Source organism: Ammodytes marinus, assembly GCF_949987685.1.
Source record: "Ammodytes marinus genome assembly, chromosome: 3".
Classification (NCBI taxonomy): Eukaryota; Metazoa; Chordata; class Actinopteri; order Uranoscopiformes; family Ammodytidae; genus Ammodytes; species Ammodytes marinus.
This window is the reverse complement of record NC_137232.1, coordinates 25351978-25377374: the sequence shown is the minus strand read 5'-3', so window position 1 is coordinate 25377374 and position 25397 is coordinate 25351978. Positions and strand designations below refer to the sequence as shown.

The window sequence follows — 25397 nt, the reverse complement described above, 5'->3', positions numbered from 1 at the left end:
AACTTCTACTTTTGACTAAAGTATTCCTGACTGAACTAATAGTTTTATCTTACTCAATGCATCCACTGCAACCTTTCAAAGGTCACATATTATGCTAAATGCACTTTTTAAATGTGTTCTAACTAGGGCTGTCAAAATTATCGCGTTAACGCAGAGTGATTAATTTCTGGAATTAACGCGTTAATTTTTTTTATCGCAATTAACGCATGTGCAGAATGATCCGCCCCGTGCATCCCACCTACTCTGTACTACAGTCACTCTAAGTTGTGGCTGACCCAGGATCAGTAGCTGCGCGCAGCCAAACATAACAGCACGCTAGCCCATGCCGTGTTTTAAACTGCTAACGGTCACGTCTGTGTCGGGGGCATAGATAGTTTATAAAATCAACTGCCGCGGGTGACAGTTGATGTCGGGAGCAACAGGAGGAGAAACATTGTCCGCTCCATTCAGAGCGCGCGAGGACACAAACGTCTGCAGTTTTCAGAGGTGTGTGTGAGTAGACAACATAATGTCGGCTTCCTGGTACAAATGAACAGTCCCCTAGGACGTGTTCGCGCGTACAAACGTACGTACACACACAAACACACAAACACACACACACCGCGGACTGTAATCAAGTTGTATTCAAGAATGCACAACCTATAGATTCACAAAATAAATGCCATTATATAGCCTATATTTGCCCAAAGACATAGTAAACAGAGACAGACCAATTGAATTATGGTGTGGTAGGTATACAGTATATTTTAGTTTGATTTAAATTTATTTTCAGTATTAAAACCATCATTTGGATTTTTAATTAATAACATATCCACCTCCTGTCCTTTATCTTTCCGTTCATACAACAATATATAGAGAAAATTTGAATTTTTCAAGCATATTTCGAATGGTAAAATGAATCGTGATTAATCCACAGAATCCTGTGATTAATCTGATTAAAAATTTTAATCGTTTGACAGCCCTACTTCTAACATGTCCACGGTGTGCCTAGAGACTGCCAAAATATAAAAAAAATAACAATCTCTCCTTTTCTCACTCTCCCCCTTTCTAAAACCCCCACCCCTCCCCCCCAATATACTCCAGTCAGAATTCTCCTCGTTTCTGACCTCAAAAACTGGAAAGCCAGAAGCTTCCACTGTGCAGCCCACACCCCTATTTCTTATTGGTCCACGGCCCTGACAGACAGAGGGCGAGGCGTATCTGGCTTCGCTTCCGGACAGGGGGCGGGGGGAGCTCAAAGATCGTATATTTACGAGGGGAGCTGCAGCTCTTTTAAAAAAATAGGCCATTGTGAGATTAGCTGAACATCAGCATAGTACAATAAATTATCTGAAAGTTTTTTTCAGCAAACAATTAAAGAAAAACGTATTAGGGACCACTAAGACCATATAATATGGTGTATAATAGAACCGAAAAGTGTATAATATGGGAGCTTTAATATGCCATGGTGAGGACCAACTGAGCTGAAGGCTCATTCAGATGGCTGATGTATGTAAGCCCCAGCCCCTTACATTCTTAATTTATTGCAAACTAATTGAAATGGCAATTATATTCAACAGTTTGGCTTAAATAAAATTCAGAGAGAGGTTTAGCTCAGTGAAAAAAAAACATGTAGGTATGCAGCAGTGCAATGCTGTATTTAGCTCTCTGCAATAACAATACAAGTACTCTTCTACCTTCCCAGTAGATTATTTTTACAATTCTGTTTTTGTACGGATAAAACAAACATATATTCATATAACATGTCCATTTGAGCTTTAGATGCGCTGGCAGGCGTTGCATTCGGACAGAGCTAAGCTAGCTGTTTCCTCCTGTTTCCAGTTTTTATTTATTTGCTAAGCGATCTATACAGCTGCTGGTTACAGTCTTACATTTAATGAACAGATATACTGTATCTAACACCTTCTCGTCTTACACTCAGTTAAGAGGGCAAGCCCATTACTTTCCGTGTTGGGGAAAATCATCATGAAAGAACGTGATGTGTTAGTGATGGATTACTTTGACTGAATAACGTGCTTTTGTGGGGATTTCTACAACAATGGCATGCATTGTGAAATTTTCATTCTGTAATTTCAATTGGTTTTAAGAACGGTAAAGGTCAAATAAGCAATGGTCTCATTGTGATTAAGGATCCCTTAAAAGAGATTCACACAAAGACTGCTTGATAAGTTGAACAAAGCCGAGCTCCCTCTGACCTGTTAACTGCTTTTGTTCTTAGCTCATTGATGTCACCCAAATAATAGGCTTAGGGGCACTTTACACGACAACACGAAACGGTGCAAACGCGGAAAAATTCCCGCGGTTGCACTATATCATTTACAGGAAAACAGCAAACGCAGGCATGAAACCGCAGGTTTTTGAGATCACCTCCCAGGGAGGATTTTTTGGAAAACTTAACGGTTTTGGTTTCCTGTAAACACCGAAACCATTTCCCCTGATAACGCTGACGTCACGGCTCCACCCTCACACATGCGTAGTCTATAACATTTGCTGTCAAAATACCCACAACACAAGCGAGTTATAAAGTTAGAAGACAACATGAACGGTGTCTCCACGGCACCATCACTGTGATCAGCGGAGAGTGACGTGCAGGGCTAAAATATAGCCTAACACTCGCCAATTTAGTCTAAGCGATTAGTAAGTTATTGAGACCACCGGCCACTTTGTCTGGGGAAAGATTTGTGCTCTGCCGGTTTTTCTAGCCAAATAAACGTGTGTAGCTTCTATGCCAGGGCAGGGACACGGCTCTCTACATTAAAAAACACTATCCATAGTTCAGTGCGCAGCGGTTAAATTACTGTTCAACAAAAGGAGCATTAAGGCTACGGCTTCACAGTAAAAGCATTTCACTGGCTAAACATTAATAGCATTTCACTGGACACACGTGAGTTGACTTTTATTTTGAAGTACGCCTAACAGGAAGGTATCCGCTCACGAAGCCCCTTCACTATCAGCAAGTCTTCTGTTTTTACGAGTTCAATGCGGTGAAATAAGAGGACAGAAAGCTTGTCTTTTACAATATTTGTAACCCCAAGCTTACACCAAACGCTTTATGAACGTTAGTGGCATTAATTTTCGGTTACAGTAAGGTTTTATGCATCAAATTGTACCGGAAGAGCTATCTACTAGGCTGTGTCACCGCTGACTATTGGCTTGGCATGGCTGCTACACTGCTACTACAGCGATTTCGGCCCGTTTCCTCTGAAAACGTGTCAGATAAATTGTGTCTGAACGGGTTTTTTTTTTAAACCAAAAACGGGAAAACTGTCACGTTTTCACCGTGTAAAGTGCCCCTTATACTCACATGGGAGACTGACAAATACTTATACACACCACACACACTATTATTTGTGAGTGATGTCTATCAGTAGAAAATGATCTATTGTACAATAATATAACATGATTAAAGGTGTTTGGCGACATATTGTTAGACGTAAAAACAAATCTAACAAAAAAAACAACATCAACAACACTGGGACGTTTTAGCAACAACTTTGTAGTCTTATTGATTTACCGTAAACCAAAAGCAGAGAATAACATTGAGCGCAGGATAAGAGTCGAAAGGGGCCATGTCCCGCCCAGCAGGCCCGGGAACCAAACAATTCTGAGAATAAATAAAACTCTGTCCTGCCTCTTCACTCTTTATTAGGATACACTGCGTGAACGCCATTGTCTCACATCACTTTCATGTGGTAAACAAGCAACAAGAGTCTCTGATCCCATTTAAGGCTTTACTAACTTTCATGTTGGCCAAAGTCATGCTTCCCGCCAATCAGACTTTGTAAAAAAAAAAAGGTTGTTTGAGGTAGGAGAAAGAAAAAAGAAAGAAGAAAAGCCTGAGGCCTCTATTTATATTAATGCGATATTCACATCATGTTCTGCCTCATGTTCTTACCTCAGACATTATGATTATGAAATTTCACTATGGCAACCAGAGAGGACGCATTATAGTAACATCGTTGTAAAAAGCATGTATGCTTGATTCAACTGTCTTTACATCTAAATAACTTTTTCTCTTTAAGAACACAAATAAATAGCCTTTCTATTAAGCTTAAAATGTGAATAAATAACTATGATATGTTGCCTTTTGAAGAAATAAGGTAAATATTTTCTAAAGTTTTCACAATTATATTTAAAACAGAGGCTGGACACTTGATGAGGCGTAACACCTAAGGACACTTTTACACTGTAAGCTATATAATAAAGACATAAAATTACCCAAAAAAAGAAGTGTGATTAAGTCAGCAAACTGACCCAGTGTTGTCTGTCTTACATCAATACCTATGTAAAATAAGCTAATATAAGACAAAACCGTGCACTTCAAGTGCATTGAAGTGAGCAATACTGCACATCATCGCTTCCGATTTGAAATGTGTATTTATAATGGTAAGATTGTGTAATGTTGTCTTTTAAAAAGTCATATGGGAACCCTGTTGTTTACCATCAAAACATACCAGACGACCCAGTGTCTTATGTTTGCCAGATGCGTTACACAAACGCAAACCCTCATGTTATATGATGTCAGTACTTACAGGCAAAGCTTCACTATGTCACCACAGGATTTAACAAGTATGTATTGATTGATATGTCACTGATGGCTTTGATTAAAAACATGCCCCTAAGATGATCAGGGAACAGTGTTTGTTGACAGGCAACCTGATGATATGGAATAACCACACTCATCGAAAGAAAAGGTTTTACCTGAAAGGCTATTTTTACACTATGGCCCTTTAAAGTTTTTATTTTCAACTTTTTATTTGACAGGAATGCCACTACAGTATAGGGAGTAGGGGAAGGTGGGGTGATTTGTGCATTTTGGAAGTTGCAAAACCCCTTGTTTCTAGAAAACCGTGGAAGAAATTGGAAATGTGACCACATATTTAAGAAGAGCCATCCATTTGACTCATCCTGTAAAGAAGGGAGACACAAGGAATAAGATATAAGCACATTTAAGCTCAAAAAACTGTGTTTTGCCTTTCAAAGTAAAATTTCCATGATCAAGGTTTTTTGATTATTGTGTCTGAACAATTATAGACACATTTGAAAACATTTGACACATGTTTTAGTGCTTTGGTATGCTACACTTTGAGTCTATATAGTTAGCACAATGTCAAACCTAAATTGCTGCATCATGCCTATTATCCAAAATTCTGGGGATGGGGTGATTTGTGCGCAAGGGCCTGGGTGAGTTATAAGTAAGTAAGTAAGTAAAATGTATTTATAAAAGCACATTTATGACAGTTTGCACTGTCCAAAGTGCTGTACATAGTGCATTCAGTAGGTAAACAATGAAGGTAAAATAACAATAACCAAAATAAAAGACGTAAAGCCCATACATCCACATAAACACAGATAGTAGTGCAGAGGTAAGTAAGTAGTGCAGAGGTTAATGGGGAGGAAACACCAGGGTGTACATTGGTGTTTTGAGCCTTGATTTAAAGGCAGAAATGTAGGGGGAATCACATTTGTCAGGTGGCAGTTGGTTCCACAAGCACGGAGCAACTAGTGCAAAGTACATTTCTGAGAGTTGTGCCAGTGGCATGGCTGTATACGCTGGTCACCAAAAGAAAGTGATTGTCTACAGTAGCTCAGAAGAGAGTGACATCTCAATTCCACTTAACGACACCACTGATGAGAGTTCAGATGGCCAGAAAGATGATGATGGTGACTTTGTCATTGTGACACAATGACGCACAAATCACCCCACTACGTGGGGTGATTTGTGCGACAAGACAACTTTTTTTCCGAAAGCTATATTTCTTAAACAGTTTATTCCAGATCCAAAGTTTTTATTGCCAGGGATGCACAACATCCTGAAATATATGTACATATTTGAGTTGGAGACATAACTGTCAAGGCCTCACTTTAAAATCACTTTGAGTAAAAAGTTGCACAAATCACCCCACCTTCCCCTATAGAGAGTAGGGCTGTCAAGTGATTACAAAAATTAATCTAATTAATTACAGGCTCTGTGATTAATTAATCTAAATTAATCGCATACTTATATGACACTTTTATGCCTGTTTATAAACAACTGTATAGGCTACCGTTCGTTTCTCTCTCTCTCTCTCTCTCTCTCTCTCTCGTAACTTCTGTCTCCTCCCCTCAGCGAGGTTTCTACATGAAATAAATTCACACACACACACACACAAAGGAGGAAAAAAGACAGGCATATGCTAGGAAGAGTGAGAGGGGGCGGGTGTCCGTTAGCGGGAGACGATTGCAGCTAGCAAACAGAAGTGAGACACAGAGGAAGATTGAGAGATACTGTTTTGAACCTATATTGTTAATTAGGCACCCACTAAATCAATAATGCACAGACACTGCGGCGAATAACATAAGACGTATTCCTACTTTCATGCTTATTTGCCCGGAGCAGCCATAACACATCCATAGAGCCCTCTCTATGCTTCTTTCTTTACTCTTTAATCCCGTGCGGACCGTTTCCGCAAGTTACAAGTGCAGCTCCGCTATCGTCTCACCTCTTTTGCACCGGGTCAAAGGGCAATATAGAAGTGCGATTAATCTGCGTTAATTGTTTTAATCGCGTTAATTTTTCTGTGATTAATTAATCGAAATTAACGCGTTAATTTGACAGCCCTACTAGAGAGCCATGATCCATTTGCCCTGGCTCATTAATGCCTTGGTTACACATTGGTCAAGTTATGATATACAGTATCCCTCATGAAAACACGATTCTTGCAGACGTGACCTTTTTGACTGTTGCTGTAATTTGCTTATTAGGTGAGTACCGGTCTCTACACACTCTCACGCATGCAAGCATATACAGTCATATGAAAAAGTTTGGGAACCCCTCTCAGCTGGCATTATAATTGACTCTGCTTTCACACAAAAAAGATAAAAGTGGTATGTCTTTAATTTACCAGGAACAGCTAAGTACTGGGATGTTTTCCAAACAAAGATTTTTTGAAAAGCAGTATTTAGTTTTATGAAATTAAATAAAATGTGAAAAACTGGCTGTGCAAAAATATGGGAACCCTTGTGGTCTTGCTGATTTTAATGCATGTAACAGCATGTAAAACTGATGACTTTAAACACAAACTTGGTTGGATTATGTTGTTAAGCCTTGAACCTCATATAAAGGTCTGTTTAATCATGATAAATTATTTTAGGTGCCTAAATGCAAGTTCCACTTCTCTTTGACTCTCTGCAGAAGTGAGACAGAATGCGATCATCAAAACAGCTCCCAAAAGATCTTAAAAACAAAGATTATTCATTGTCATGGTTTAGGGGAAGGCTACAAGAAGCTTTCCCAAAGGTTTCAATTGTCAATTTCTACTGTAAGGAACGTTGTCAGGGAATGGAAGGACACAGGCACAGTTGCAGTTAAACCCAGGTCTAGCAGACCAAGAAAAGTACAAGAGCGGCATATGCGGCGGATTGTGAGAATGGTTGCACACAACCCAAAGATCACCTCCAAAGACCTGCAAGAACATCTGGCTGCAGATTGTGTATCTGTACATGGTTCTACAATTCAGTGCAATTTGCACCAAAACATCTGTATGGCCGGGTGATGAGAAGGAAGCCCTTTCTGCGCCCACGCCACAGATACAGTTGCATGGAGTATGCAAAAGCTAATTTAGACAAGCCAGCTTCATATTGGAAGAAAATGCTTTGGACTGATGAGACAAAAATTAAGTTATTTGGTCTTTATAAAAAGCAGATGTTTTGGTGCAAATTGCGCTGAATTGTTGAACGATGTACAGATACACAATCTGCAGCCAGATGTTCTTGCAGGTCTTTGGAGGTGATCTGTGGGTTGTGTGCAACCATTCTCACAATCCTCCACCTATGCCGCTCCTGTTTTTTTCTTGGTCTGCCATGCCTGGGTTTAACTGCCACTATGCCTGTGTCCTTCCATTTCCTGACAACATTCCCTACAGTCGAAATTGACAATTGAAACCTTTGGGAAAGCTTCTTGTAGCCTTCCCCTAAACCATGACAATGAACAATCTTTGTTTTTCAGATCTTTTGGGAGTTGTTTTGATGATCCCATTCTGTCTCACTTCAGCAGAGAGTCAAAGAGAAGTGGAACTTGCATTTAGGCACCTAAAACAAATTTTCTCATGATTAAACAGACATTTCTATGAGGTTCAAGGCTTAACAACATAATCCAACCAACTTTGTGTTTAAAGTCATCAGTTTTACATGCTGTTACAGGCATTAAAATCAACAAAACCACAAGGGTTCCTATATTTTTGCACAGCCAGTTTTTCACATTTCATTTTATTTCATACAACCAAATACTGCTTTTCAAAAAATCTTTGTTTGGAAAACATCCCAGTACTTAGCTGTTCCTGGTAAATTAAAGACATACCACTTTTTTTTTTTTTTTTTGTGAAAGCAGAGTCAATTATAATGCCGGCTGAGAGGGGTTCCCAAACTTTTTCATATGACTGTATACAAGGAGAGCATGTGACATGTGACATCTCACTAACACACACACACACACACACACACACGCACACGCACACACACACAAAGCATCCAAACAAAACATTGGTCTTTATACTAAACATGTAAGTTTTTGTATACCTTCAGGCTGTTGGAGGGCGTGGAGCGTGGCTTGCTAGCCGCGGTGTCACTGTGTCCGTTTCCCTGTGTGCGTCCCTGCTTTGCTCCCATCCTCGAAACGTGTCTCTGTGTCTCCTTAGCAGAAGTCTCCCACGTAATGCAATTTCTTGGCACTAATGCATGCAACCCTGCAAATGGATAATTCAAGCATGTGACCCACTTCTCATCTTCGGCACAAAAGCAGAACGTCTGCAGCAGACGGCAGAGCGGAGACTGATATACAAACACACAAGCAGCAGCAGTCCCTGTATTTGTTCTATTGTTCTCACGAATGAAGCAAGCAACGCAAAAAGTCAACACTGTGAAAACACGGGTGAAGTGTTTGAGAGGATTTTTATTTTATTTTTTTCAATTTCAAACCCGAGTTAAAAACCCTGAGCTTAACATTCCTGCATATCACAGCTACATCATTTATAGTATTGTTGAGCCAGTAACTGACTTCATGTGACCATATACAACAATGAAGCGTGAATCCTGGGTTGTGAAGTGTAATATTGGCAACACATGATCCTGAGCTTAGGACCCTCAATGCACTAAAGTCATGTATAAATCACATTGGAGTTGTATATAATGTGGTGAACTCACAGTTTGGGTCCAAATAGGGAAGTTTACTGTCTTTGCCTGATGAAGTTCTAGTGCTAAAACGTTGCAGCTAATTAAGTAAGACAGTGTGTGGGAACCTGAGTGACTTGTGGAATAAACCTTTTTAGATGTGTGTATTTTAAGCTCAAATATAAAGGTATAGTGTGAATAAATATAGTAATGTAAACGGAAACAGTGCCCTTGTTCCAAACGGTTATACTGTAAGGGGAAAATTCTGATGGATGTACATACTGTATACAGTACTGCTAGCCTTTTTTTGGACTTTCTAATAAGTAAATATGTCTTAGCCAAACGTTATAACCCACTTAAGTTGTTCTAAGTAGTGGTAATCCGTTGAAATATGCATTTGAAGCCAAACATTCCTGACCCTACATATGCAGTATCCATGCAGTGACTATGAGCAGGGCCATAACATGTGCCACCTTCCGATGAGCTACGTTTACATCATGGTCGAGAGAGTGACTCAAACAAAAGAAGAAAAATGCATCACGTAAAAACCCTCACATAGGCCTAACATTCAGCCAATTTACAGCTCCTGTTTAAAGTAAGAGTTGCTGGGGATTTGTAATGTTCTTATTTATACAATCCAGGAAAAAAGCTTGTTTGATCTAATCCACTTTGTTGCTACTGTTACTACTGTAAAACTCCGTTGCAAAACAACACTGTTTATTCAAGGTGCAAAATCAACACCTCCTGGTAGAAGCTGCTTCACTAGATTTACATAGATTTACCACATTAAAACCTAAAGTGTAAATCACTGGCGTTGCCCAAAACAGTTCAAATTAAGAAGAAGAAAAAATTAATCGCTCCTACGGGATAAATAAAGTATTCTGGGTCTGAATCTGAAACTAAAACCTTTATTTTGGTAAGACAGAATTAATATTATTATATTGTAGCTTCTCAGAATCTCAGATGTAGATTTAAAATTGCTTGTGGTGGATGGGTGTTTAAAGGCCAGGACACACCAGTCCGACTACCCGAAAATGGAGACTGCCGATTCAGGGAGCTCCAGTCTTCCCGTCGCGGCCGAAAAAGTGCAAAGAACACACCAAACCGACTGCTGACTTTCCGTACGCTCTGCGCTTGCGCAGGACGTAATGTCTCCATAACAGCAGGCGGCGCTAATCTGTATTGTGGCCCGAAAAAATACGGAAGCCGGAAATGATTGGACGGCTCTCTAGACCATAAACATAGATAGAAATACGTATTTATATTTATGGACCATAAAGAGCACCATTTTTAGCAGAGAGTGTCGAGAATGGTGTCGAGCAGTCAACAAGGGTTGATGCATGTGAGTACTCGCTGAACGAAACAAACAAACACATTAAAACGATGGCTAACTGTTGTTAGCTGTTTGTGCTACCCGCCTCACTTCCGGGCTTCACTGATTCGCTAGCCCTCCACAAATCAAATTGCTCCAACTGAAAGACTGCCTGCCGCCGATCAAAAGAAGCCCGACGACATCAACGACGACCGATTTCACGGCACACACCAAACAGATTTGTGTCCCCGCCCCCTCCCGACTCTACGACGGCAATTATCGGGCCGGTGTGTCCTGGCCTTAACACAATGGCAGTATGGAGTAGGAAAGTGCCGTGGATTAAAAACTCGGTTGGGCTTCGAACGAACACTGACATGCTGAATACTGATTTTTACCTCCCTTTTTTTTCATCCTCCCCCCAACTCCCCTCAGTCCACTTCCAGAAGTCATGTGAAACAGTGAACGCAATTGCTCCAGGAAAACTATAACTAAGATACCATCATCCTTTCTTATCAGGGACACTGGGTCTTTCATGCTACACGTTTGCATTTTTTCCCTCAATGAACTTTTTTGTCTTGAAGAAAGCCTGAAGGAGCTGTGCTAATCGCAACAGGTTTGACCTACTTTTATGGAATTAGACCAACAGCAGCTTAAAGTCGGCCAATTTGAAGCAGCAGTTCACAAAAGCAGCAGGATTTGGGGAAATAAAATAAAATAAAGTAATTCAGGCAGTTTTTCTTCTTAACCCCCCAATATTTATACTCACTCACTATAAACAGTTTTTCTCCTTTATAAAAAAAAAAGAATGTGCTGTAGTCAGTGCAGTACAGTACAAAGTCAAGCAACATTTAATCTGTCAATGTTATATAATGTCTGGTGAGCAACATAGTGACGACAGAAGGAATGGAAGTGAATAATATCCAATAATAATAGCTAGACTGATATAATATGTTTTGTCACGGGTCTATATCTTGAAGATGAACTAAAGGCCCACTTACTCGCCTCAGATATTTCAAGTGCTTCCAAAGGTTTTTACTCACGCTCTGAAGCTATAGAGGGACATTGTGCTTCGATGATCTTGATGAAAACTATGGTTTACAAAGGTCAAGAAAGAAAATATCTATGCTGGAATCACCAGTTCCCATTCACTCACGATAAAACTGGTAATTGGTCATTATTTGCTCTTCCTATAATAATTGAAACAAAAAATAGCGAGACCTGTATATTGAACCCGGTATTTATCTTTTATTGTTTTTAATTATTTGTTAGGGAAAGTACATATTAATGAACAGCTGTAAAAATGCCAAATTATAGCAGAAGTGCTAGTTTCCATCTGTTGTCCCTAGGCAGGTATTAGCTTTACCCCTACCTCCATTGCCACCACACTACTTCTCCTCAAACAAAGATACCATAACAGCATGAGCTATTTATCTCTACACTGACGTCATTGCATCAAGCTCTCTCAGCTCTCCATTCACTTGGATCTCTATCCGTCCACAAACAGTGACTGACTGGTTATGCTGTTCACCCCTCCCAACAGCTCCACGGTTGTCTCTTGCCTGTTAATCAATGGAATGGTATGGGAGGCTTCTCTACTGTATTCTTTATCTCCAAGCACACACACACACACACACACACACACACACACACACACACACACACACACACACACACACACACACAGAGAGATTGGGTTCAAGCTGAAAATCAGAGACGGTTGTGTTTAGATTCAGATTTCTGGTTGGGAAAAGCTTTGGTTACAGTTTGGGTAGCCTGCATGGTATCCAGTGTCTCTGCTGTTGGTTTTCAGCTATCAACACACTTACTGGTGCCAGCTTCAATGGTCCCTAAACGTTTGCTGAAAGCCAAAGAGCTGTTAACAAGAGAATAAAAAAAAACGTGAGAGACCTTTTTGAGTTTCTGAAGAGCATTATTTACGTGGATATGCTTGTGGCAAATGAATTCACCAAGCACATGTGGGACAATCTCCATGGAAGAAAGGTTTCTGCAAAAATCTGGCATGCAGGAAAGACGCATGGCGGACTGATACTCAGAATGCTGCTGTGATTAGCCTCCTCCAGCCTGGGGGCACCTTGCAGGTTCAGCAGGTGTTAGTAGAGAATTGCATCCTGCATTGCACATCTTAAAGTGATTTCACTGTTAAACAAAATAGGCCTACTCTTCACTGTACATGAACTTGCAGTGTATCACAGTTTATAAAACAGTGTATACCTTCTGATTGAAAAAACGACGTGTCCCCCTGTAAACCATGTAGGCCTATACAGTATTTGGTTGTAGATTAAAGATGTTTTAAATCGTGATTTTAAAATCTAAGGAGTTTATTTTGTTATCATTGGAATAAATGTCAAAGTCAGATGATGACGACGCAAGAAGCGCAGAAACAGCGGAGAAAACGCCTGTTGACATTTCTCAAAAGAAAACACCCACACTCCTTTGAAATCCTGAATCATGATAGTAGACTAAAGCTATAGGACATCCAGCACAAAGTGTCAGTATGTTCTTTCCACTCACCTCAGTCTACCGTGTCGTCCAGTCGCTTGAGCTACAGCGGAACAAAACAACCAATGGGGACACAGGGTCAGCCGGCCTTACAAACTTCTCACGTGGATGGGGAAGGAGTAGTAATCGAAGCGCCGACTCTTATCAGGAATGCTCTGAGACCGACATACAGGCCAACCTTCAGAGTTCATTTCCAGACCCACTGCGCGGTGACTTAAAGTGCTGAGTAGCCCACAGTCCAAAATCAAGCGGAGATCTGTATCTCTATATGGAGCATGTCTTCACCGGTCCACACGCATCAGCGAGACGCAGCTCGGAGAGACGCGCTCGCAAAGTGACCCAGATCAGATGCCTCCTTTTTCCCCCCCGCGCTGAACCCACAGAAAGACAGGCTTCAATGGAACAAGCTCACACACAGAAAATCACGGCTGTTTTGATCAGCTCTCTTTTCGTTCTGTCTCCCGCCCCTCTGTCTGTCGGTCTCTCCCTCTCCCTCTCTCTCTCTCTCTCTCTCTCTCTCTCTCTCTCTCTCTCTCTCTCTCTATTCAACAGAGCTTTATTGGAATCATACAGTGCCATGCATTTGTCAACATGTAATTTCCCAGCTGATACAAAACACGTGAAAGCATCATTGGGATCAGAGGACTAAGGTTTTTAATTGTAGTTCCCATTTTTGACTTTGTTGGATTTATGAAACTTGATCACCGAGCACTTTCTTCATTAAAAGTGACAGGTACTGTACATTTCGTATCTTTCTTGATCTGATCCCCTCTCTGCGTTCACCATGCCATGCATTCTGATGAAAGCCCTGTACTTGTTTAAACTTCCTGTCATTTAAATAAAGGTCACATTTAACCATTTAACTCAAGTCACATTTAAGCAAGCACATAATTGAGTTATAGCATTAGATCCTGGATCAGACGAAGACAAATGACAACACCGGTAAAGGACCAAAACTGTGACAAAGATAAACCTCTCCATGATCTATCTACCTGCTCTCTAACTTGGACGGATCTCGCTATTAGTCCTGAATATCATTTTACTCTTGTCACCCCATATTCCTTATCTAACACATGACTCACTGGATATGGGAGCCACTTGTGATGCCTACTGTGGTTTTTTATCTGCATCATGCTGTGTGTGTAGCTCAACTATAAGCTGGGACGTTCACATGTGAAGTAGACAGATTCTTCTGTTTGACAACAGTCTTAACTTCTTCCTCCAGATCCGATTACTGTCAGAGGACAGATCGATGTATGGTGTGGAAACTGAAGGTGACTAGGAGCATATTAACACCATGTGCCCGCACCACCACCATGTCTCTGATGGCATTGGCACTCCCAGCTGTCCGATGGTACACATTACAAAGAGCATATGGAGATGCTGTCATGAGTGTCTCTTTCAAATTCTGTAGTTTTTTTGGCGGTGGCTCTCTAGAGTACCAAGTCAGAAGTGTAAGGTAGTTTAGTCTGTTTAGTATCTGTCTGTTATCTGGTTGGTGCAGACTCTTAAATGTGAAGTCAGCGATTCTTGAGAAGGCTTGTTGTCAAAATCACTTTTTGGCAAAATCAGTGAATATCTCCTCAAGATCCGCTAGCTGTCTTTATTATGTGTGTGCGCGCTGGAGAAAATAATTCAGTGGTAATCCACAGCCTGGGCCCTGTAAACTGGTTTGTCAACAAAGGATATGTAAACGAAGGAGGCCCTCCATAGCTGGCAACATGCCCATTTACAGAGCCGTAGGCTGTGTATCAAAACCCTGTACGGACAGGTAGCAGATCGTGAGGAGATATTCACTGATTTAGACAAAAAGTGATTCAGACAACAAGTGTTCTCCAGAATCACTGACTACACTGGTCGGGCATTACTGTTAATCACTTATTCCCTGACCAATGAAAATTAGCTCTCTTATGTTGCAAATATGCTTCCCTCTGGTCTAATTTCTCTCGTCTAATTTTGGAAGTTTGGATGTCTTTAAAATATTGCATAACGCATTAAAAAACAGGACAATATTTTTAGATATTTCTGATTAATTTTCTGTACACAATGTGTCGTGATCTAGGCAATGGCTCTTGTAGCAGAATCTGATTTTCTTTTTGATATTGTTGTCCGTGTTTAAACCTTGAGTGATAAAGCCAATAATAGATATATACTGTTTAGAGCTAATGTTATTGATATATTTGACTCATGAGGCAGCAGAGATTAGCACATTTCTGTCCTGAATCGCCAGTATATAGAAATTAATAATGCGTAACAATATAACGTGTAAGCATGTTGCAAACTTACTTATCAGATGTCAGTGGAAATCAGTGCGTGGTCCTTTGTGGCCCTGTTTTTTTCCTTTTCTCTCCAAACTCAACAGGTGAAAACAAATTTGTTCTCACAGCCACGAAACGTCAGTGTTGGCAGGCGGTGCGTGCCCAGTGCTGGTAACTCCTGGGGGAAGCATGCATGTTCGTTCTGTGGTGTGGCATCTTCTCTCACATTACAGTTGAATGCAAGTCAGATAGACAGATGGCTGCCAGCCAGTTTATATGATGGTATAGCCCTTTATCTTACCTGAGGTGTGTTCCGTTCTCTGCTTTTGTTAATAGTGGATCAGCTCCATTCCCCTGTGACTGAGTATTTGAGCAAGAATTTAAAGACAATAAATAGTCGGTGAATGTATACACCCACATGCTCTCTTAATGCAGAACACTGTTACTGTATTGCACTTGGCTATACACTTGCATAGCACACTGTGTGAGTAGGTTAATCGTAAAAAACACAAGATTCATCCAAGCAGAAAACACATCTAACAGCATTATTTATTACAAAGTCATCAGCACCACAATTAAATAGGGTAAAGACAAAGAACTGTGCTTTATGTTAGTAAGTCTTGGCAGTACTGTATGTAATTATGGACCAACAGGACTGGAAATGATACTTTATTGAAACAGGTACATAGACTGCATTTTTCCCAATCCCCAATTTCGTTGCACTATGTGCAATGACAATAAAGAGATTCTGATTCTGATGTTAATCATTACCGGCTCAAAATATATGAACAATGTTATTGGAACATTTGTAACTCGTATAGCGTCATAAATTATATTGTATAGTGATATGCAATTACAAATGTGAAGTCTAAGTGAAGATCCTCCCTGGAGGAACTGGCAAATAACACGACAGACACATGTGCAGCATTTATAAATCTTATTATTCAACAATATTCACATCACAACATCAACACTGCTCTGCTAGTGACATGTTCTAATAATCCCAATATATTGTATAGTTACTTTGTAATACATTATCGAGGCACTTCCAGTAAGTCTGGCAATAGAGGAGCTACAGTATTGTGTCTAAATTACAAAACAGTAAAAATAAATATTTTTCTAAAAGTTTTTTTGTTATAATATACTTTCCAATCTGTACAGTATGTATATATATATATTTATATATATATGTATATTTTATACAAAGTCAAAATAAATCCAGAAATAAAATGTCCTATCCCACTTAAACAAATACTGGTGAATCACACAATTTTCCCATCCTGTAGGTATTGCTACATGTGTTAAGTGCAAGATACTGGAGAGAAGAAAATAATTGAGTCCGGAGTGCCGTTATAGTAATTAAAAAAGACATACCGGCCTTCTTTGTCTTGCTTTAAAGGTGTTGAAAATAAAGTTGGTTTTGGTCTCCTTAGCGACAAACAAGGAAAGCTGACAAACAAAGCATTCAAACAATGTATAAACGCATGCATGTGAAAATGGTATGGCACAGGGGCGTATAGCCCCTCTTTTCAAAATGGCTGAAACAACAAACAGTAAAAAAAATTATGTTTTAGGTTCACACCATCAAAAAAAACTACAAGGACTTCTGTCTTAGAGCAGAACAGTTGGTCAGTTCCATTGTAGTGCTGCTGCTGCTGCCTATTGACACGTCAAGGGAATCTTAACAGACAGCAAAGACATGTGAGCAACAGCATGAGCTCCTGACTCCACTAAGATGGTTCTTATGTTGCTTTACTCTCTTGTGTTTTCTAATGAGAACTGTTAAAGTATGCATATCCAGACATCCTTCAACAGGTTTTGGATAACTGATGGATAAGAAGGTGCAAGAAAAACATGTTCCTTTTAGGGCCTTGTAAGAGCACATATTGTAACAGCGACCCATAATGTAAATCTTTTTATTTTATAAAACAGATAATGTAATTACTTGTTGATAATGTAACAAAATACTGAGCCCATAACACAATGGTCCATAATGTTACATCTTCTGACATTTTGGTTCACTAATTACATTATGGAGTTAGCAAAATATTTTTCTCTATCAATCATTTATGGATTAAAGGAGTTTGTGTGTGAATACTTTGAGCCTTAAATTACAGGGAAACGCTAGTGAAATAGTTTGTTTATTGCATACAACACTCTACCTTGAAGCAATTACTCCTTCAAAGGTGCACTATATAACTTTAGGTCTGTCAGAAAAGTGAAAATCTTCTAAGGTATATTCGCACAACTTAAGACACAAGCTTTCCTCACAGGAAAATTGGATTCCCTGGAACACTGTTAGAAGTTAGAAAGCTTCCTGAAAAGTGACTGTTGTTTACAGGTGCCTCTCAATAATGTATTGTATGATGATACAATTATTCAATACTAAGCATTACATGTAGAGAAAATATATTTTTTAAATTAACTGCAGGCTCTGCAAATGTAAACAAATCCCCCTACCCTGAAACTGCATAGTACACCTTTAAGTTATTGACTCACTTTAAAATGTAATAAAATTATTACACTATTAGGAGAAAATGTTTTGCTTGCTCCATAATGTTATAAGTGAACCAAAATGTAATAAGAAGTTATATTATGGTCAAAAAGTAATTACGTTATGGGCTCAGCATTTGGTTAAATTATCTACCAGTTATTACATAATGAAAATGAACATTTTAGGTCGTTGTTGCATTATAGCCTCTAACAGGCCTGTTTCAAAGTGTCTTTGGTTTACACAAGTTAATCCAGTTTGCAGCAATCCACTTCTTCTCACCAAGAAACCACTGATACTGGCTTTGAAGAACTGGCATAATGTTGTCGTATATACCCTGTATTTTTCTATGTTTTCTGGCCCTGGTTTTAAATGAAGATGATGCATGATGACTCAATCAAAATCTAAACGGAGGCATTTATGTTTAGGCTGCCAAGAATATTGACCTAATACAGGATATTAAGGATGTAAATAAATCTCTTTCTCACAAACGATTTCTTGGAGAGCAGGCATATCTTGGATATTACCTAGGAGACCAAAAGAGGAGAGTCGAATGAACCTTTAGAGCAACTTAACCCCTCCCTGAAAGCCTTGGTTTTACGTCTCACTTTGCAGTGTACTCCAGGGTGTGTCAGTGCAGCGTGTGATCACGGTTGGGCGTAGTATGACCGCTCCTGTACCACACTATCCTCTTTCAGACTGTTGTTAAGTTATCTGAGTTAATTTTTGCACAAAGTAAAATTATATCGGAAATACTATAGAAGCTAGTTTGAATATTATCCAACCCAACAAAGTCTGCATTACATTTGGTAAGTTGCGGTGTTGTCGTGAATGGATGCCATACAGAGTGTTCAAATGAATCCACTCCTAAACTGCAAAATGACACAAATGTATGCAGATGAATGTTCACTGTGACTGACAGTGTATATTTTTATACTAAAGCAATCAATAAAAAGAAACAAATGCTTGCCCTGGGGAAGACGCATCTAAATGAAATCTAAAACTGTAAGGCCAACAGTTGAAACTTGACACTTGTTCTTTAATTTTATAGCAAAAGGGGATAAAACATTTTCTTGAGAGTGAAGGAAACTTGACCATTTGACAGCTTGTGTCACTCAAAAAACAAAGAAAACTTAAATGGTTACACGCACACACACACACACACACACACACACACACAAGCTCTAATGTTATGGATTATTAATGACAAAAATAGCGACCCAAAATTCTATCACAGCTTTGATTGAGTCTCTTTGATTGCTGCACTGTAGTGTACACAGTTAGTGAGGCAGGGCTGAGGAGAAAAGCGTCTACTTTCACTAACTTGATCCATCGAGAGCAAGAGCTTTGAATTCTCTGATCACGAAGAATTCAAACAAATAAACGAAGGGATCGTGAGAGTCTACAACTTCCCGAACTACGGGGGGGGGGGGGGGGGGACAACAACAAAATCAATTGCAATAGTGTGCACATTACATTGCAAGTGAGGCATCGATATACTGTATGGTGCGCTTTAGGGTATTTACAGTGCAAGCAGCTCAGGCTCATTCACGTGTGCTCAAATGTCTGTTGTGTACAGGAGGCTTGCAATGCTTTTTACAGTCTTGGCTATCTTAAGAATAACTGAAGTTTGGAAAGCTATACATTGCAGTACAGAGCTTAGAAAATGCTCCACTAAAAGACCCCCATCGATGCCTTACATGACTCACAGATGTGTAGATCAGTCGCGCATCAGCTGGTGTTTACAGATCCTTTTTCACTGCTACAGGTAGTCACGATGAGCCAATGCAGGAGGCTACTGGAAGACATTTGGTTCAGGAGGAGACTGTAAATCCAACTGCGTCTCGCTGCATATGCTACAAATACACAGCTGCCATTTGTGTTGGCAGGTAAGACACACATTGCTGCAGGGGTCAGATATCACTTTGCCTTTTTTTTTTCTGTTGCCTAGCAACATAAGCTCCATTTTAATATGGACTTTTTTTTTCCTCCAGGGCTTCCTGTCTGTAATTTCTTGAAAGTGAACTCATTATGCTCTACCACAGTATGCAAAGCGAAACCCATTTATTTCAAAATAAGAGTTCCTTCTTTGAAAGCCTGCAATAGCCACTGCTTGAAAAACAAACAAACAAACAAACAAACAAATACATAAAATCAGACTTTGAACACCTATTAAGAGCTCTCAACTTGAACTGAATACAAACAATAAGCTCAGGCTTTGGGTAGCAGGCTTTTCCAAGCAGTAAAAACAAGCTCCAACCACTTTTGTAAGCACAGGGAATAAGCAGTCAAGGGCATTATGCTGCACGGTTTAGCCCTCCCTTGCACAATGGGCATTTTGAGTGCAATGGATACAGCTGAGGATTTAGTCATCATCCCTCGATGATTGGAGGCAGCGCTGCCTGGTAGGCCCTAACCCTAACCCAAACTGTTATCCCCCCAACAGGCAGTGATCAGTAATCGTCCCTTACCACTAGCATGGCTTCAAATGATCTGCTTGCAATTTCCCTTTCAGAATGTTTATGGTGATTCAACAAATCCCAATGCCCCTGGGCAGTTTGTGTCATCTCATGTGCACCTCAGCAATGTCGCAAATTCCCCACCCGCTACAGATCAATGCTTCTAAAAGGCTTCTGACATCTAGTGCCACAGCAGCTATAACCACAAACTCACTTCACTGATTTACCTATTCATGTCATCATCATCCTGGAGTCTTCGGTTTTTCCAAAAAAGTGCTATCAAAATCCAATAAAATGTGCCATTGCTGACAAGTTTGACACAATATGCCTGCCGCAGATCTGCAAATTCTTACATCTCATGAAGGGAATCCACAAAGTGTCCCTGATCCGTTTTCTGATGTCAGATCAAATAAAGCTGTACTGCGTATATATCTGAAATACATTTGGCAAACTTGGATCACATGATTTCAAGCCGACTGAACTGGCTCATTTTCAAAGGGGTTACATCTAGAGGAATCCGCTATGAGGCCCCTTTGACCCTCCATAAGTAGCTACAAGTCAATCTAAAATGATTTCTGCCTCACCTCCTTCCTCTTTTATTACTAATCCTCATTACCAAGCCTGTTCCCCCGTGTTCACACTTTGATCCATCACCACTGATGTGAATATCCTAGGACATCAAAGGAGAGCACCAACATGCCCATGCCATGCACTATGTCATCAATAAGGGCCAGGGATGGAGATAAAGTCTGCTGGCCTATGATCAGATTGTAATGGATTCTTTGCCTTTTTTACTGACCATTAACTACATATTCAAAGCAACAAAATCATGACAGATTAAATTATGTGGATCTGATTGAGACTTGCAGGTACTCTATAGTGGGTACACAGCACCCCCTGGATTTTGATCTTAGTGACATAAATCCTCTCGGAAGGTTTTGGGAGCTGTGAGTTAGCTCTGTCCTGGGTGGCCCAGAGCGGGCTGACTGGATACCAGGCTACATACCAGGCTATACAGAATATTGCATTGTATCTTATTAGTGAGTACATTATATTACCGTAATGATGAAGCAGGGAAGTTGGGCATAAAATGACATTGTGACAAAGTGTGGACAAGAAATGATACTTACTTAACTTAATACACTACTTTATTAACCAAGTTTGGTGTCATGTAAGTAAGTTTTTATGAGATTAACAGAAAAACCTGTTGTTTCATACCATAGGCTGAAAGACACTAAAAGGAGTGGAATTTTTATATACAGCATTATGTGAAAAATAACCTTGTTTCTCTTGTGGTGCCTTTTGTGATTCACAAAGTGAACCACCTGTCTGTGGGTATTATTAGATCAATATCATCTCAAACAGCAGATGCAGAAAAAGTGGCAAGCTCAAGGACACTGCCAGTCCATTTTATTTTATTATTATTATTTTTTTCCTACAGGTTTCTGCCTTCCTGAGTCTTGTGGACAGGAAAAGTGTAGCTGAGCTGGACTGAGTTTGAGTAACAAAAGACGGGAAGAAAACAAGTGACTTAGGATAAATGTTGTCTGACATGAAAACAAAATGTTTTGTATGTTTTTCCTTGAGTGAGTATAAAGCTTTTCTAGCAACAGGGTTCTTTGTTAAACTTCCTAACTGTTCCAAGTACGGAATGTATTTCTACTGTATCATTGTGTGTATATGTGTGCATGTCTCTCTGTAATGTAATCCACATGCCTGAGGCTCAGTAAACACAGCTTTTTCCCTGGCTTTCAACCCATTGTTTTTAAGGTGAAGGGGCTTGCTGTACATCCTCAAGCAGCCGAGTGGTTCCACTGTGTGCCGATAGTAACAAGTATTGTGTGTGTGTGTGTGTGTGTGTGCGTGCGTGTGTGTGTGTGTGTGTGTGTGTGTGTGTGTGTGTGTGTGTGTGTCTGTGTGTGTGTGTGTGTGTGTGTTGGGTGTGTGTGTTGGTTGGGTGGGGGCTAGTGACAGTGTATTACTCACTGGTGGAGTGAATCTGTGAATCAGCGTGGTCGCTCCACACTGCACTATGGGCAGCCTGTGTGAGAGAAGGGCATCATATCCAGACTAAAGCAAACGCTACAATAAAAACAAATCCAGTCCCAATCGTTCCCTATTTTTTTTCATCTTCTTCCTCTTCTCTTCAGTCACTTCATCCTTTGCTTCTCTCTCTCTCTCTCTCTCTCTCTCTCTCTCTCTCTCTCTCTCTCTCTCTCTCTCATTGAACTGGACATGCACCATCCCTGTCCCCCAATACCCATTTTTTTAGGCACATATTACCCAAAACATCTTCTACAGTGTTGTGTCAAAAGTGATGTGCTGGCTATACCATATCAAGAGTTTAGTAAGGAAAGAAAAGAAAAATGTTTTAGACATGGTCCTGGTTTAAGAGGAGGTCAGTGGTTCATATCACTCTGGTTCCTCCTCTGTTTCCCCTGAAGTCTCTGATTGCGGAAGGATTTCCTCTTCCTGTATAGCTGGCACCTCTTCCCTTTCATCCAGGCCGTCGGTAGACTCCTCTTCTTTGCTTGCCTGCTCCTCCTCTTCCTCGTGAATAGCCGTGATAGGATCGGAGGGGCTGCTGCTGATGCAGTTGGGCTCCTCTTTCTGGGCTGCCTCTTCCTTCACTTCGGCAGTGATGACTCTTTTCCACATTTCATGGTTTTCCAGAAGATGCTGTGTGATCTGGCAAAATATTTTCCTCCTGCTCACAGTTTTGGTGCGTTCCCGCTCTGTCAAGACACAAAGCCGACAGTTAGACAGAGTAAGATGAACAGACTGATACCATGTCTAATGTCTATACATTAAATATGAAAATAAGGCTGGAACAAAAAGTTTAGCTCTAGGACAAAACAGCTAGATTGACTGAAAATGAAAACAAAAACAAAAACACCAGCGGCACATCTAGAGCCCATTAAACAACAAGTTGTATCTTCGTTGGATACAAACAAAAAACTTAATGTGAAAAATAACCAGTTGGTATTTAGGTTATGTGCTTAAAGCTATTTCTCAGTTGGGAAAATGACTTCCTGAAGAAATGAGATACATATTTATTGTTTAGCTGTAGAAGAGCTGTTAGCTTTTTCAAATGTTTTAATTGTTTACATTTGAACATACAGCTGTTTCCTCTTGTTTACAGATTGAATTTTTCTTTTATCCGAGATTAATTTTAGATGAATATGGGAGTCATACGAATCTTCTAAATCAAACTCTATTCTATTCTAACAGAAATTGCGTAAGTGTATTTCCCAAAATGTCAAACTAATCAGTCATTCAGGAAGTATGTTCAGCTACCAATGCCAGTTTCACAGTAGCAGTCTCTTCTGACATTCTTTCTGTGTATATTACAGTTGTAGGAAGAGACACCAGTGGTATAAACGGCTTCCAATAAAAGAAAAGAAAACCATTTCTACAAGAAAAATTATTATCTCTAAAAAATGCCATCAACAGTACTGATATACAATCTTAACTTTACCTTAACAATTAGCACACATACACACACAAAATAAATAAAAATAAGACAAATGCTTTCAATCCTTCAACGTAAAAAGACACAGTTATAACAAAGTGATGTGGTCTGAACAAACAGTCAATGAGGCAGATATCATTAAAGGCCACAGACAACTTAATATAATCAAATAAACACATTTTCTAGAACATAAATGATCAAAGGTTTGACATACGGGAGGTTTCAGAGCCTGTTGATGAGTCCTCTTGTGCCATACCCTCCTCTTCCTCTTCCTCCTCCTCTTCCTCTTCCTCTTCTGTGCCTTGATTTCCTTTGGCGTCCTCAGGCTGTGTGTCTCCCTCAGGTGGGTCAAGCCAACGTCCCGGCATGAGAGCAGCAGAGTCGTAGGAAGAGCACAGAGGTCCCACTATGTGAGTGATGAATGACTCTTGTAGTTTAGCCAGCTGTGGAGCAGACCGGTCCATGAATGGGCTGATGGCAAGGCCCAGGCTTGCTTCTTCGTCACCCTAGAAGGGGTACACAAGTGACAAATGACAGATGTGCAGGAAGAATCAAATATACTGTACATTTGCTGGAAAATTGGAAAATTTGTATTATACTTCTGAAAATGCCCTATATTCTTCATCGCTGCATCTTATTACCCCCGTAGATTTAAATGTACATAAGTTCTTCTATGGCACATTTATGGCCCACAAAATGCAGAGACAGCTAAGACTCATTTTTACATATTACATGTTATTTAGCATATGCTTTTATCTTAAGTAACTTAAAATGTAAATAGTCAGTTAGCATTAAGGTTCTTGCCTAAGGACCCTCACTGAACTTGATTGGGACCGGGAAGCCAACCTTGGTTTCCTGTCAGTGGTGTTACATACTGAGCTATTCAGCATTTTATCCTATTCTTTTTATTGATTTTTATTCTGCTGATTGCATTCCTATCTCTCTTCATCTTCACACAAAGTCAGAACATATCTACTGTAACCTTCAAAGCAATCATGCTCAGTGCCATTTTTTGTTCATGCGTTGAAACATTTGTGTGGATGTGGTTTATGTTGCATAGTGTCTGATGGGAAATAGCTTTTTCTGTACTTTTTTATATTCTGACAGTCATGCACTTTGCTCCTGTGTTTGCTTTCTGATGTCAGGCCTTTCAAAGCGAGTCGGTAGCACAGAGGGGCAATGGCTCCCATTGCTATGGCAACCTGAAACCCTGATGGCGTCAGTGCCCTGCACAAGTGGTTTATGTAAGAGGTGTGTGTGTATAAATGTATAGGAAGAGCATGAAAGGGGCGAGAGAGGCTTTTTTTCAATCATAACCAGAAACTGCCTATGTTTTGAATATTAAAGCGGTGCCGTGCGTAACGTAAATGCAAATGTACATGTGGGTGCACACAACTATATTGGCTCTCTTTCCACTGAGAGCCTAACTTCCAGTTCCACCCTTGCCATCTTCCCATATGTGACTGAGAATGAGTGCTGTCAAGCATGACTGTCTAGGTCATCTGTCTCCCCTCTGAAGAGAAAAAACATGCACACGCCTTCCATCTCTCACCCACCCTCACACCCAGCATGCTCCCGCTCAAAGAACACGCATAATACTCAGAGCTATCCGCACTGCATAACATAGCTCAAATTATGGATTAAAAGTCAAATTAGTGCTCTTCTATGCCGTTGCTAGGAAAGTAATCATATCTCTCTGGCTAAACAGATTTTATCTTCGTCGACTTGCTCGGCACTA

General features: G+C 40.1%; 2 protein-coding genes across 2 annotated transcripts in view; both read right to left on the bottom strand.

The window, feature by feature from the left end:
• LOC307248596 (solute carrier organic anion transporter family member 1C1-like) overlaps positions 1-8663 on the bottom strand; it is a gene marked incomplete at its 3' end in the record, with an annotated part of 60411 nt that extends 51748 nt beyond the window's left edge. The window contains exon 1 of the mRNA XM_080025026.1: positions 8557-8663. Coding sequence (XP_079881152.1) covers positions 8557-8646 — 90 coding nt within the window. The 5' untranslated portion in view covers positions 8647-8663. The remainder of the gene's footprint in view (positions 1-8556) is intronic.
• Positions 8664-22599: 13936 nt separating this feature from the next.
• LOC307248769 (cGMP-inhibited 3',5'-cyclic phosphodiesterase 3A-like) overlaps positions 22600-25397 on the bottom strand; it is a gene marked incomplete at both ends in the record, with an annotated part of 72564 nt that continues 69766 nt past the window's right edge. The window contains 2 exons of the mRNA XM_080025267.1: positions 22600-22922; positions 23874-24165. Of these exons, the coding sequence (XP_079881393.1) occupies positions 22600-22922; positions 23874-24165 (615 nt within the window). The remainder of the gene's footprint in view (positions 22923-23873; positions 24166-25397) is intronic.